The sequence below is a fragment of the Phalaenopsis equestris genome, unplaced genomic scaffold, assembly GCF_001263595.1.
Source record: "Phalaenopsis equestris unplaced genomic scaffold, ASM126359v1 Scaffold000522, whole genome shotgun sequence".
NCBI classification, from domain to species: domain Eukaryota; kingdom Viridiplantae; phylum Streptophyta; class Magnoliopsida; order Asparagales; family Orchidaceae; genus Phalaenopsis; species Phalaenopsis equestris.
Window position 1 is genome coordinate 1,118,794 of NW_018164962.1, and position 15,630 is coordinate 1,134,423.

At 31.5% G+C, this 15,630-nt stretch overlaps 1 protein-coding gene across 1 annotated transcript in view; it reads left to right on the top strand.

The window, feature by feature from the left end:
- The first annotated feature begins 7,410 nt into the window (after nucleotides 1–7,410).
- LOC110028682 overlaps nucleotides 7,411–15,630 on the top strand; it is a 44,676-nt gene continuing 36,456 nt past the window's right edge. Inside the window, 14 exon segments of the mRNA XM_020730630.1 lie at nucleotides 7,411–7,584; nucleotides 8,742–8,919; nucleotides 10,841–10,912; nucleotides 11,407–11,478; nucleotides 11,772–11,843; nucleotides 11,930–12,001; nucleotides 12,110–12,181; nucleotides 12,259–12,330; nucleotides 12,407–12,478; nucleotides 12,554–12,625; nucleotides 12,721–12,790; nucleotides 12,894–12,967; nucleotides 13,068–13,133; nucleotides 13,602–13,667. Coding sequence (XP_020586289.1) covers nucleotides 7,473–7,584; nucleotides 8,742–8,919; nucleotides 10,841–10,912; nucleotides 11,407–11,478; nucleotides 11,772–11,843; nucleotides 11,930–12,001; nucleotides 12,110–12,181; nucleotides 12,259–12,330; nucleotides 12,407–12,478; nucleotides 12,554–12,625; nucleotides 12,721–12,790; nucleotides 12,894–12,967; nucleotides 13,068–13,133; nucleotides 13,602–13,667 — 1,142 coding nt within the window. The 5' untranslated portion in view covers nucleotides 7,411–7,472.

The following is a 15,630-nucleotide window of genomic DNA, read 5'->3' on the forward strand; positions in this document are numbered from 1 at the left end:
ACATATATATATATATACATATGTTGAATTTACCCAAATTATGAGTATTATGAGGATATTATTGGAGTACTCACAGATTTGTCTATATTAACTTAAATGTTTATAATATTGATATTTGATATCTAATTATTGAAAAAGTATTTTATACGGACAACGTATGCAAAAATGCATGGGGTGTTCGATTTCCACAGTCCATCACAACAAAATTTAAAAGAAAAAATTCAAAATAGGGTCCACCGCCATACATCTTTGCTGTGATGGACGGTAGGGATCAGACATCTACATATGATATCCGTGTGGAATAATTTTCCTAATTTTTATGTGGGATATTGAATATGAACGATGCATTTCACAAAATCAAATTACAAATATATCCCGTTAGTGCTTGCGTCAATGGAGATTTATTGCATTAATGTGGTAAAGTTTCAGGACAACATAAATACGGAAACTTCTTTTTAAAATACGAAAACCAAATCAAGCACCGGCTTCTAACTAGCTATATATAGGCTATAGATATACATGTAAAGTTCATCATAAATTACAATTTCCCAATCGGAAAAAATAGGGTATATTAATAAACTAATTAATTACGTGTGCATCAAATACACTCTGAAAGAGATTTTAATTCTATTTTTAGTCACTAATAATTATAATTAAGGGGGAAAATAACGACTTATCACATGGGTTGATATTAAGTGAAGGGTGCTAATTAATATGGAAGTGATATATCTAAAGTTTGTTGATAATCCCATACGGTTCTACTTTATATTATAATTTTTTTTATTAATATAGATATAATTTTATCATAATGTGCTCTTAATTTTATGAATATTCATTGATTATTTGTCATCATGATTATATAATTATATTTAAGATATAAGTTTATTTTAACTATGTAAAAAAACTAAACTGATGAAATAGTGAATTACTATATAATTGTGAATTTAATAAAAAGTTATTAGATTTTATTTTCAAATCATTCATTTCAAATATTTATCTTGCAAGATAATATTGATTTGCTATTTTGGAGAGGGACATTAAGTACTCTTTTTTTGATAATTTAGATACATACCACACAATTCTTATATATTTACATATCTTCACCTTACATTTCAAAATTGTTATATCCCAAATTGATTAGAATTGAATGATTTTCAAATCTATCATAAATTGTAGCCCGTCATTGCTATCGTCTCTATTAACTGCCACCCGTCGCTTGTCGCTTGTTGCTTGTCATCTCATGTCACTCCTAGTTGTCAGCCTTTGCCGCCGCTAGCAATTCGCCGATGCCCATCCACTTACCTTTGTATGTTGCCTCTAACAGTCGACCACCACCCACTGTTGGCCAACAGACAAAGCGAGCTGCCACTTCTCACTACCAGCCTATCACCACTATTGTCAATTACGTTTTACATTTATTTTATTTTCCCTTTAAGCCGAACATAAAATCGTAAACATGTAAATTTTTATATTTATTTCTAGAACACCCAATACTTTAACATCAAATAAGAAATACCATCATGCTTATCTCTTAAAAGTGAAATACACATTTGATTTTATGAGCCATAATACATGTCAAGTGGGCATATTATGGTCAAGAAAAGCAGCTCAACTTCATCTAAATTAGAGTTAGAAATTGCTGATTACTTCTTTCAATGGGGCAAATATTTTATCATATTACTGACACAATTCTTTCTTTGTCCTCCAATAATTGTAGGCACGTTCAGTGTAAGCAAATCGAAAAGTCAATGGTCAATATTCTGATCAATCAGGCCAGACTTGACCGCGATGAGCCTCAAAACCGTTCACATTGTGCTCTGCTTTGATCCAATCCATCGAGCCCAAAATCCCTAGGCCCACTAGGCCCTAACATATTTTTTTTCTTTTTGGGAAAGTACATACATACCACACAATTATAATTTATTTACATATCATGCCCCTAAACTTAGTTATTGACGCTCACAATTCTTTGGTGTTATAAACGTATGCATAAAAACTGCACTTTACTTTTAAAAAAAAGTTAATAATATTAATTTTTTTTACATGGTGTTTAAATTTTGAGTATTATAAGTGTAAATACGTAAGTTTAGGTATTAGATATGTAAATACATAAGCATTGAGGGGATATGCATGTAAATGCCCACTTTTTCATATTGTTATACTCTATTTATATACTTAAAAGAGTAAAATTCAACCTAGCATGGACCGTAAAATTTGTTATATGGTTGAGAAAAAATTTAATGTAAATCATTTACCTTAAATTAATTCAAAGGATTGAATTGGCCGTGTGACATTTTACTTGATTTGGTTGAACAAGCAATCAAATATGATCAAAGTATCACAAAAAACTCTTGTACACGGTACATGAGGCATCAAGTTGAGTCCTAGAGACATGCATCATTGAAATAATGTTGCCACTATTTATGAAATACCTGAGTCCACTAAAGCTTGGGAGTCATCCAACAGCTACTCCAATCTTTGTGTTCTTGCAAACACCACATTGATAATCTGTAATCACATTCATGTGCACTTATTACTCCACAAATCATTTTTTGAATGTCTGGACTTCTCGTAGCAACTTCATTTTGATTATCATATCAATTTACGAGTCATTTATCTCAACCTACTATTTTCAAGAAAAGAATTTGATCGGTGTTAGTTAAAATATTTAAGAAACTTCAACATTTAATCAATTGAAAAGGAAATAAATAATTTGTTAGCAAATTAAAGACCGCACTCAATCAATTTAAAAGCAAAACAAAGATTTTAAAATCAGTCTAATTACTTAGAGGTAGACAATAATTGCTTTATTTTTTGTAATGTAATTAAAATTATTTGATTAGATGATGCTTTAGATTTTAATTATTTTGCATCACTTTAAGTGTCATAACTATAACATGATTTTTTTTTAATTTTTTTTAATTATATTTGATGGTATTTAATTAAAAATAAACTTAAAAAAATATAGACATGGGCAATATATCCATTTAGATATATCAAACATATTTACAAGCATTAAATGATCTCCATCTCAGCCAACTATAATCTAGCCAAGTATTAAATTGAACATAAAATTATAATATATAATAAATTTTTTTAAATTTTTTTGCTACCATTTTACTATGTTTTTAAAGGAATTTTTCAGCAGGGCTTACTTTTTGCAATTAGAGCTCTGAACTATGTTAGTACAAGAGAAGTGCTTATTTAATATAGTGGGCTGACTATGAGGCCTATTTTTATGTAAATATTACGCTTGTTTCCGATTGAGGATGATGGGCCAGGCTTCAGTGCTTTTGGACAAGCTGAAATACATATAAATATGGTAAGAATTAAGCACATAATCATAATTTAACTTTGTTTGATGAAATTGCAGTTTCTCAGCTTTCAGCTGCAGCTGTGCTATCCCAGGAAGCTACTGCGAGAAAATTGTTGAGCGGTAGCTGGCTGTTTGTTTGTTGCAACTGTGTGAGAACAGCTGTGCGGCAGCTGTTTAGGTAAAAAAAAAGATCATTTTGCCATTGTTTCTAAAGCCAGTTCTTATAAATTTCAAATTTCTTTCACAAAGAAAGGTTACCAAAGGATTTCAACATGCCTTTACATTCTTATTATTCAATTCTTCATAAAAAGTTGCATACCTAACACCTAAATTTTATGTTAACAAAAGAAATCATCAAAAACATGTTATGTATATACATATACATAAGAAAATAAATTGACTAGTTTGTATGTAAATCTTTTAAATACCCTTAACCGAATATATGCATGTATCACTCACTACTTCTGCGATGTTTAATCACTAACAGTCGGCTCAGATTCACATTATGTATATGTTTGATTGAAAGATCACTAACTTAAATTCTATTTTCTACCTGCTTCAGATCAAGTTTCAGAAAGTAACATTCATAAGATCTTCAATACTTTTATTCACTGTGCATCTTCTTCTCATCCATTTAAATGCTAAATTTAAAAATAAGAAGAAAGGCAACAGATCAACTTAAAACAGAAGATTGTCGATCAGTCCAGGATTTGAGTCCAATCGGAAGACAGAGTCGATTGATGCTTACTAAACTGTTTCCAGAGAGTAATTGTAAGCTGAGAAATCCCCATGACATGACCAACATCAATAATAAGAACTAAGAAGGAACATGTTCGTCCATAGAGCAATTAGAACAGGGGGCGGGTTTCAAAAGAATGATTCACCTACCCTGCTAAAACCATTAGCAAGAGAAGAGTCGGAGCCGAAAAGGCTGGTAAGGGAAGCGAGAGCTGGAATGAATGAACCGAGACAGAAGACGACAAACAAAAAGAGAAGGAGGAGCTTCTAGATTCCTCGGCAGGCCATCGCCGGGGAAGGTGCTCACCTGCTGCTCGAACAGGGAGTTCTACGCTAGTTTGTTGGGCTAGACTAGCGAGACCGCCGGGTCGGTTCGTGTCTATGGCAGGTGAGCCGAGGGTAGCGGAGGGGGCAACGAATAAAAAACATAACCCTCGAACGCAGGCTGTGGGGTTGAACTCGCAGCCCGTGTTTAATTGAAAACCCCGGACGCGCGGCCTAACATCCCCCAAAACAAGCGAAAATCACAGCACGAAGTCGCACCGCGTAACGACAGCTCTCCCAAACGGACCCTTAGTCCTGACAATCCTCAAGCCCGTTTTTATAGTACCGATGATATAAATTTGAACTTGACTATAACCTGAAGATTCAAATTGTCTTGAAAAGCAATTATAATCAAAATATTTTTTTTATATATATTTTTACTTCATAAATAATTTTTTAAATTTAGAGGCCATCAAATATTTTTATTTAGTCATTTATTTTTTCTATTAAATATAGAACCAAATAGAAATTCTATAATATATATCTTTTTATTTCTAATTTTTTTGTAAGGGAGTAAGAAATAGCTTTTCTATCCAAAAGACAACAAATTAAAATATTTTTCATACAAATTCCTCACATGTTATTCGTTAGTAATAGGACAGAAGGGTCAACTGATAGCTCCTACCCTTCAAAAAATAAAAAAAAATACTCTTTTTAAGTTTCAAGTTTTAGAAAGTGAATACGCACCTGTCATGTAAAGGAAATGTACACGTACGTACATAAAAATTAAAATTTGGGTGCTAGATATGTAAATACATAGAAATTGAGTGGTATATTTGTAATTCCTATTACTTTACAGCATTTACAAGAATGTCTAAACTTTTTATTTAAATGCAAATATTCAAATCCTTAATATTACGCTAACAATATCGTTTTTTACTGCTTAAAACTAAAATATACATCTTTATAGATATGTTTATGATATAAAAATGTTATAAATATAAATATTAAGGTTTGGATGTAAATATATAGAAATTATCTGAAACGTAAGTAAATTTTTATATTTTAAGTTTGGGTCCACGTGCTCGTACAAAAGCCCATGTGCGGGGCCTGGATGCGAACGAAATTGAAATGTCAGCCAGGCTGCTCCTCTTAATTAGGATAAGTAGACAGCTTAGTCTTAGCCTCGCTGACAGTGACAGATCTACCGGCCACGTACCCACCATTTATTAGTATTATGTCCTTCAGATTTTTTAGGCTTCCCTCTATGACTGTTGAATTAGGAAGATTGAGCTGTGGAGAGGTTGATTAGGTGCGAATTTTGCACATATAGATGTGGTTATATTGGTTGTATCAATACAATAAAAATATAATAAAATTAGCATGTATTTTTTCTGCACCTAATAATTGCTTTAGTGCTTGTGAGAGTTATTCATTGGAATGAGGATCATAGGTCCTCTCTAACTTCCCTCCCTCATTTTCCTCATATTATAGGAGATTGATTTTCTTTATAAAATGAGCGGCCATCATTAAATTTAGATTTCAAAGAGATTTGTTTATTTTCTAGAGGAATATTATAAATAATAATATCCTGCTATGTCTTTACTTTGATATATTTTTCATATCAACCAATTTGAGAGTTCTCATGTGGGAAAAACTTTCGGTTTGGACTCGGACGTAACTCTACGTGCAGGCTCCAGTAATATATTGTCATGTGTGCTATATTGGCTCATTTAGGAAAATATTAAAGTAAAATTGCAGATGTTATTGGAGTGGAATGCGAAATTTATTTGGAAGGTTATTGAGAGATTATTGGAGTAATAACTCCATTAACACCACAAAAAACACTTCAATAACCTTCAATAACCTCTGAGGTTCCACTTCAATAATCCTTTGCAATAACACTCAAATGATCTCTAAATAACCTCTGAAGCTGCAATAAACCCTTAATAATCCCCCAATAACCCCCTGCAATAACCCCACAATAACCTCTGATGTTGCAATAACCTCTCAGTAACCACTCAATAACTCCCGCGGTTCCACTTTAATAATCCACTGTAATATCCCCTACAATAACTCCCAAATAAACCCCCAATAACCTCCGCGGTTCTACTTCAATAACCCGAAACAATAACCCCGCAATAATCCTGTAACAACCACCCGTAGTTCCTCTTCAATAACTCCTTACATTAATCCACGCAATAGCCCCGTAATAACTTTCACGATTTCACTTTAATAACTTCTCAATAACCTTCATGATGTAACACAAGTGGCGGCATATTACTAGAAGTCCGCACGCAGGGTTGCATCTAGACTTTGTTCTGTAGTTCTTCTAGATGAGTTCAACTGCTCTCCTAGACAAGTGAACAAGTGAACGAGTGGACGAGTTCAGCTGTTCTTCTAGATGAGTTAAAATATTTGGGCAAACTCAACTTCTTGGAGCTATTTGGTTGTTTGACCTAGTTTTAAGGGATATAAGGCATAGGGCAGATGAGGTTGATGTTAAGTTACAATAGAAATTTGTATTTTTCTCTTACTCTCAATCTTTTATGGTTACTTATAGCACAAATCATTCATCATTTTGCTTATTCGACTCTGCTTTTTTTAGCAGAGAAGCACCAAATTCAATTAAAGAGAAACAATCAATTTCAGCATTATCGGAATTAGGGATGACATCAAAGGAGACTTTTCACCCGCAAGATAGATTTATTTTATATATAGTAGTTATGACTTATGACCATTCAAAATTCATTTTTGCAAAGAAAATTAATGATCTAAACTTTAGAGTAATACTTACAAAATTATGTTCACAGTCAAAGATATGGTTTATTTATAATATTCCTTAATCATATATGATTCAATTAAAAAAAGAACTGATTATGCTTCCATCATTTATATTCATAATATATATACATATATATATAATTAATCTTACATTTATTCATGAAAACGAAGTGTAATATTTTACTGTTAGTAAGTCATACTTTACTGCATGATTGCAGCCATATGTCACCATCTAAATCTCCAAATGTCATACGACTGAAGAATAATATCTCCTCTCTTCCTTCTCTTTTCTTAAAAGAGAAGAAAATCTTATAAATCCATAGAAATAAATCTCCTTTCTTTCTTCCCCAAACCAACAGAAGTAGAATATATGGCTTCAGCAAAATTCTCGAGCTTCTTTTTCTTCCTTCTGTGCCTTTCCTTCTTCTGCTTGGAGAGATGCAGATCACAAGCTCCTGCTGCAAAGACTGATCCTGTCGACGGTATGCTGCTTTAATCATCTGCATAACTATATAAATATATATATACATATATATAGTATCGAATTGGTAAATATATACAGCTTCTGTTTATGTAATAATACGACTATATATCATTAATTCATAGACATCAAACAATGCTTGATGAAGAGGGATTGAAGCTATGAGGATTGAGGATGGTCGGCTTCATCATTCTCCTTCATGAGAGGAGACTTTACGGCTAATGATTATTAGTAATTGTTAGACAATCGTTAGTGAGAAACATTAGAAAACTGGCAAGTATTTTACATGTTAGGAAGGGAGATGTAGCAACTGGTAAGACATTCATCAAACATCAATTAGTTTTTCGTTGTGAGATGAACATTGATTAGGTTATGGCTAAGCAATACTAGACATTGCTTACTAACAAGCATCACACAATTATTGATGGAAAATGTAGATTAGAAGTAAGCAATAATGGGTTAGTGGTTTTATCATTTTCTGATAAGACCAAATATTTGACAATTACAAAATGTATGAAAATATGTCATAATGAAATCATAATATATATGCATGAAAATGTATGTTTCATTTTTTTTTAAATAATATTAATAATTTTCATGTTGGGTGCTATGTATATAAATGCATAAGAATTTTATTGTATATATGTGAATTTATTTAAATTATTTTGAGTTGAGAAAATAGAGTCTGACTTATAAATTGTATAAATAATATTATTAATGTAGTATTTCTTCTTTGGTTGGGCAGCTTGCGTCAGAGCAGGCCGTCGAGTTAGACAGTTGACCATACTAAACTTCCTTTAAATTATCTAAACTCCAATTTACTTATTTTTAAACATTTACATACATAGCACCCAATTTATATGTATTTACTTGTCAGACACCTAAATTTTTTTTTTTTAACATATATTCATCTATTTTTTCACATCACTCAAAAATAATATCGTTTTAATTTAAAAAAAGTGAAATACATTCATGCATAGATAAAATAACAAATATGTAAAAATTTAAATTTAAAAATTGTATATATATATATATATATATATAATATTAAGTGATTTTACATACATTGTAAGTAATTCTTATGTATCTACATACTTTACCCAACGAATGATTCGTACTGAGATGCAATTAACTAATGATGTGGAAGTGGCGTGGCAGCACGAGCGGTGAACGCGATAATGGGTAGGTGGGGGAAGAGGGCGTCATCGTTGTGGAACATCAGTGGGGAGCTGTGCAGCGGGATCGCCATTGACTCAACTAATTTCGGCGATTTCAATCCCGCCATTAAGTGCGATTGCTCCTTTCTTGACGGCACTCTCTGCCACGTTACCCAATTGTAAGCACCCCCTAAGCTCTCTTTCATCAATAATTTATATCAAGTTTACTACAAATCAATCATAAACATGAGCGTGGATTATATAGAAAATTTTTTATAATTTATAATTTTCAATTAAAATTGCTTAATTTAAACAGAATATTCTTAATTAATTTTGTTTTTAGTTTTGTTTTTCGACACATAAAATCATTTATTAAATGTTTTTTCTATACATATAATAAATAATGTTAATAATCAAAATATTACTAATGTTTTAAGGAAATAAATTAAATAATAAATACGTATAACATGGTTTTAAAGATCGATTAGATCAGCTACAAGGGCAAAACCAAGCTACGTCTTGGGTGAGCAATTACATTTCACTGGAATTTGTAATTTCCCTATTTCTACATTGCAAATGTGTCTGATCATAAGTAGATTTGACGGTTCAGAAGAAAAGGGTAGTTCAAAGGAGAGCCTACTAATATAAAATTATGAGCCTACTTATTCAACCGAATGCAACCATCTGAGTCAAAACCAAAACAGATTAAGCCACAGGGTAGAAAAAAATACGACTGAATGATTTGAATTCAATTCGTTCTTTAAAAAACAAAGCAAGTAGATATCCGAGCCAACTATTACAAGAAAGACAACCCAACACAGTCACCTATCTTTCGACATATCTGACCTGACAAAGATCCAGTTCCATGATATCACCAACTATCTCACCTACGCCCCTGTGGCTCTTCATCAAAGATCAATATTTAACAATACAACAAAAAGTCTTATGGTCATCCCTCGTTCTCCCCATTGATGAACAAGCTACCTATCGGGTTATTGTGACTCGCCCTCTACCCGATAATCTTGTGCCGCTCTGCTGACAGGAGTGCCTCACCCAGGATCAAGGGTCGATAACCAATCTATATCAGCGAATTCACAACCCCTAACCTTACCGAACCAGTCTTGTTGCACCAATCCATTCGAGTTCAACAAACTCAACAACGTCGACCGAAACGACCCTAACGAGCCCAAGAAAAAGTAGCTGAGCGATAGTTTCACACCTATAAAATGCCTAGAATACATTGTATAACCCCAATTACAGATAAAATTATAATATCATATTGTACTTTCTCCCTAATAAATATAAATATGACATCATTTTCTGTACAAAACAAGGTAGATACATCTAATTTTAGCCAAAAAGGTTGCGAAAAAATAAACACAATTAATTCAATTTACTGTTCATCTACTGTTCACTATTCTCTCTCTCTCTCTCGTTCCTTACGATCTATTCCTTAGTGTGATTTACAAACAAATCAAGATTCAACACTGTATTAATAATAAAATTTAATATTTTTTTCTTATATAGTTTAAAATAATCTATTATACATCTACTATTTACTCTTCTCTCTGCTCTCTATCGCTCTTTCTACTTTCACACGATCTATTCCCTCAGGTGTGATTTATCTCATGATTTACGGGCAAATTATGATTCAATACTAATACTTCTTCTGCACAATACTTTAAAAAATTAGGCATTTGATGACTTTACCAACCCTAAAATATAATCCTTGTTCTGTCTCTAAATTCAGCTTGGTTTAACTGCGAGTAAGCCCACTCGACTTATTTACTCCAAGTCTAATTTTTTTCTTTTTTCTTTTAACGATGAAGGATTAAGAAATAACCAGAATTAGCAGTAAGTTAAGGAATTAGTGTTTGAATCCTATTCTTGATGAACCATTAAACATTAATATTGTTTAATTATGATATTTAAATTTTAATCAAATGATTATTAATTATAAAAATAACTAAAAATTACACCTCAAAATTCTAATTCAAAATATTTTACATCAAATTAGTAATAAAATAAAATTATTACATCTTTATTATTCTTTTCAAAATGTTCATAAAATTTAAACATCTATTTTAATCCTTTACACAGCAAGGTGTTTGAGCTGGATGCAATTGGCACATTCCCTGAGGAGCTCAGCAACCTCACTTATCTTTGGAATCTGTACGTCATCTCCTTTCCTTTTTCATCCTCACAATTATAATTTTAGGGCCCGTTTGGGGCAACTTATCTGGTGCGGTGGTGTTTTAAAAACACACCTGAACTATTTGGGTGAACTATATTTTGGCAGCTTATGTGTTACCTCACCCATCTGGGTGCGGTGACAGCTTTCTGACAACGGTCTGACTTTTCCAAAAAAAATAAAAATTTGTAATAGCCACCGCCCCTAACTTATCGGCAGATTCTTTTTAATGAGCTTATCAGCATATTATCCATAAGCTGCAACTGCCCCAAACAGACTCTTAGTTACGTAAAATATGCAATTAAATTTTTCATTACTATAAATTGTAATCTTGAAAGAAATATAGTTATATTAATTTTAAAATAAATTAAAATATATATAGAATACATATTCTTTACCAAAATTTAAAATAAAATAAGTACATTTGCCATGACATGTGTTTTTTTCAATAAGAGTTACTGATTGCTTTCTGTAGAGATATAGGCCGGAACTACTTGACAGGGCCATTGCCTGCCTTTATAGGAAACTTGTCCTCACTGCTATACCTGTAAGCCAGCAAGTCGGTTCATCTAATCTTTATTTTACATTGAGTTGTTTAGAAATTTACATACATACCACCTAATTCTGATGTATTTCTAACGCCTATAATTTAAATATTATAACATTTTGTTTTGTCATAACTTATGCATGAAAATATGTGCTTCGTATTGATTAGGTGGTAGATATGTAAATACATGAGAATTGTGTGTTATGATTGTAAATGAAAGGAGCTATACCCTTATTTCTTGATTTTCCTGATGGTTATTAATTTTATTATATAAAAAAAAAAACTGTAAATAGGAATTTTGGAACCAACGCGTTGTCTGGACCGATTCCTAAAGAGCTCGGGAATCTAAAAAAGCTCATTTCACTGTAAGAATTCTTATTTTTTACGTTTTTGTTAGATGTTTTGCTTCTAATTTCTTCTGATCTTTCATTGTATGTAATTGTTGCTGCAGAGGCATGGGGCCGAACAACTTCCATGGCACCATTCCACCAGAGCTTGGCGGCCTCAGCAGCTTACAACAATGGTTAAATCATCATAACTTTATAGTACAACTTCCAATAAACGGAATCAAATAAAATATTAAGTCCTCATTTTCCTAAGTTTTTATATGACTTTAGTGATCAATTCTCAGGTACACGGATAGCAGCGGACTAAGTGGTGATCTCCCAACTTCTCTATCCAAACTTACAAACTTGCAGACTGTGTAAGTTTAATCTCCTCTGAAAACTTGGGTTTATTATAGGCAATCTGCTTCTCATCTTGTGACAGTAATTGATTCAGGTGGCTATCGGACAATAATTTTACAGGCAGAGTTCCAGACTTCATTGCAACTTGGAAAAACCTAAACGTCCTGTAAGATTCTTATCCTTTACAGCTCCATATATACATGTGTGTAAGATTTAATTAATACTGAATCTTGTTTTGATAGGAGGATGCAAGGGAACTCTTTCAGTGGTCCAATTCCTTCAAGCTTTGCCAGTCTCACCAATCTTACTGACTTGTAAGTAATCCCCATTTTTACAAAGTACTGTAAAATTCACTGATTTTATAATGATACTGTATGCTCTATTCCCAGACGAATAGGAGACTTGAAAGATGGGAGTTCTTCACTGGCATTCATTAGTAATATGACATCTCTAAACACACTGTAAGGCTTGTGGTTTCCAATCAACAATCTCTTATTACTATTGTTAATTGTTTTTATCATATAACTATGACATTGTATGATTTAACTCCATGCAGGATCTTAAGAAATGCCATGATTTCTGATTCTCTTCCATCAAACTTTGCAAAATATACAAATTTAATGAAATTGTAGGTTTTTTTTTTCTTTTTTTATAAAATAAAATGACTACTTTGATAAAAATTGAGTTTTTTTTTTTTTATCTTATAAAGATCTTATAAAGGGATTTGAGTTGGATTTGAGTTTCAACAACATTACAGGCAATGTTCTGCCGTCTCTTCTCAACTTGAACTCTCTGAACATATTGTAAGAAATGCCTGCTTGCTTCAGTGTCAGAAACTTTTCGCTTAATTTCTTCATTGGTACAAGAATAATTTATGTTTTCTTCCCTTATTTCCATCAACAGATTCCTTGGAAACAACAGCATAACAGGCATCTTACCGGGAACAAAGAGCACAACACTTAAGACTATGTAATTATGCAAGTCACTCAGTACATAATTAATTCATAAACAAAATCTAATTTATATCCAGCCCACTATATTAGCTTAGAATTTTATTTTAGCAGTGAAAAATCTAGAAATTTTATGCTTTTGATGAAATGTTAAGAGGCCATTTGGGATCACTTTCGATTTTTGTTTTTTTGTCTTTTTGTTCTTGTTTTTTCTATGTTTTAATTTAAAACAAACATATTTGGTATGGTGTACATATCATGTTTAGTTGTTTCTAAAAACAATCAAAATAACATTTTAAATTTTTGAGTATTTTTAAAAATAAACTAATTTATTAAAAAAAAAAAATAAAAAAATAAAAAAATTTCATTAAACAAACAAGTATTTAAAATAAAAGCAAAAACCAAAATAAAAGGCAAAAAACAAAAGTGATCCTAAACAAGGCCTGACATTTTCTACTAATTATCAGTTTCATCTAACTCTCTGCAGAGATCTATCATATAATCAACTATCAGGAAGCTTTCCATCCTGGGTCAGCGAACCAGACTTGAAGCTGTAAGTCAAATTCTATTTTGTTATTTAGTAATTTCATTATTCTATTAACCATGAATGCCCAGCAATAACATTACACTAGTTCATCTCTTTATGTGCTAACGGATATCTCAATTTAGGTGGGAATTCCATAGCTTATATAGTTTTTTATTTTTATTTTTATATAATACTAGTTGCGTTAACAGCTCTAAGGGGTTATTTGGATCACTTTTGATTTTTTTTTAATTTATATTTTATTTTGTTTACGTATTGATTTAAAACAAAACATCTCTAGTGTGATATACATGTTTAGTTATTTTAAAAACATTCAAAATAACTTTTAGATGTTTTGAATGGTTTCAAATCAAGCTAATTTATTTTTGAAAATGAGAACATGCTATAAATATACTAAAAAATATATATATTATTGTAAGAAAATAAATAAATAAAAGTGATATGCAACAAACCCTGAGGGGCCATTTGCTCCAAGGGGTCACATTTGGAATCACTTTTGTTTTAATTGCCTTTTTTATGTATTAATTTGAAAACAAAATTAATTTCTATCTGATTACAGCAAAGTTGTTTTTAAAAATAATCAAAATACCTAAAAGTTGTTTTGAGTGTTTTTAAAAGCATGTTAATTTGTTTTTAGAAAAAAAAATACAGTAAAAAATATACTAAACAAATGTGTTAAAAAAAAAAAAATGATCCCAAACAAGACTTTAGCTTTCAGTAACTATCAAAATAAAAAATTAATGACAAATTTTCTTCCACAAAAAATGGACATACAAGTTCAATTGTGTATTTAATTTAATGGAAAGGTTTTGATCTGTATAGAAAACATAGAAAGAGGGCTAATAACTATAGCATTGCACTAATTGTATTTTAAAAAATTAAGCTGCCATTTTATGCACTGAATAGTTTATAAGTTGTATAATAATAAGTTCATTGCTTGTGTTATAAAGTAGAGAGAATCGTAAAGAAATGCATTTTTACCATCTTCCCGTCTTAGTTCAAGCACTTGTTCCTTTAAAGATGCAAGAGGAGAAAAATAAAAAAAATATACAATAAAGATTAATATTCCTCAATTATGAAGATATATAATAATAAGCACTGCAAATTCCTAAAAATTTAATGTGGCACAGAAAATATGAGCTTGCCTGTGGAGATAATAATGATCACTGATGAAATAGTCAAGACGAATGCGAACTATAGGTGAGTAGAGAGTGGTGTTAATCAGATGAAAAGAAACTGCAATGTGGTCAGTGTTCAAGGAGGATTATAAAATCCTTAAACGAATGTATTGATAAATAGTATTGATGGAGTTTAAAATGTAGAGCATCAAAAAAGAATAGGAAGATTTACATTCATACCACACACCGTATTTATATATCTAACACCTAAAACTTCAATTTTTACGTACATACCACTTCATCTATGCATGATACGGTCGGTGTATTTCATATTTTGAAAGTTGAAATCGTGTCATTTTTTATTTGATAATAAATATTTGGTTGGTATAAATGCAAAAAGTAAAGTTTAGGTGTTAGATATGTAATATATAGGTATTGGGTGGTATGTAAATGCCCCAAAGGATTATTGTTGTCAACAAGCCAACATAGAAACGATAAATTTAATTGGCATTATTACCAATGAAGAACTCAGTAGTTCATAGGGATGAACTCATCTTTGAAGGGGAAAAGAAAAAAACTTATCTATGAGAAGTAAAGGAGGCCAAGTGCTCTAATTGTTGACAATGAAGATCGAAAACTTGAGAAGAGGTCAAACTAAGGGAAGGAAGAGGGATGAGTAGGTTTACATTGTAATATGCATTACAATTTAGTTTCAAGGCAACCAATCTAAAGTCATAGTTCTGATACCAAATTAGAAGAGAGGGAAAAAAGTGTCCAAATAGTCACCGAAGTCTTTATAGGGGTTCATTTTAATCCCAGAGTTTATAAAAATATCAATTCAATACCAAACTATT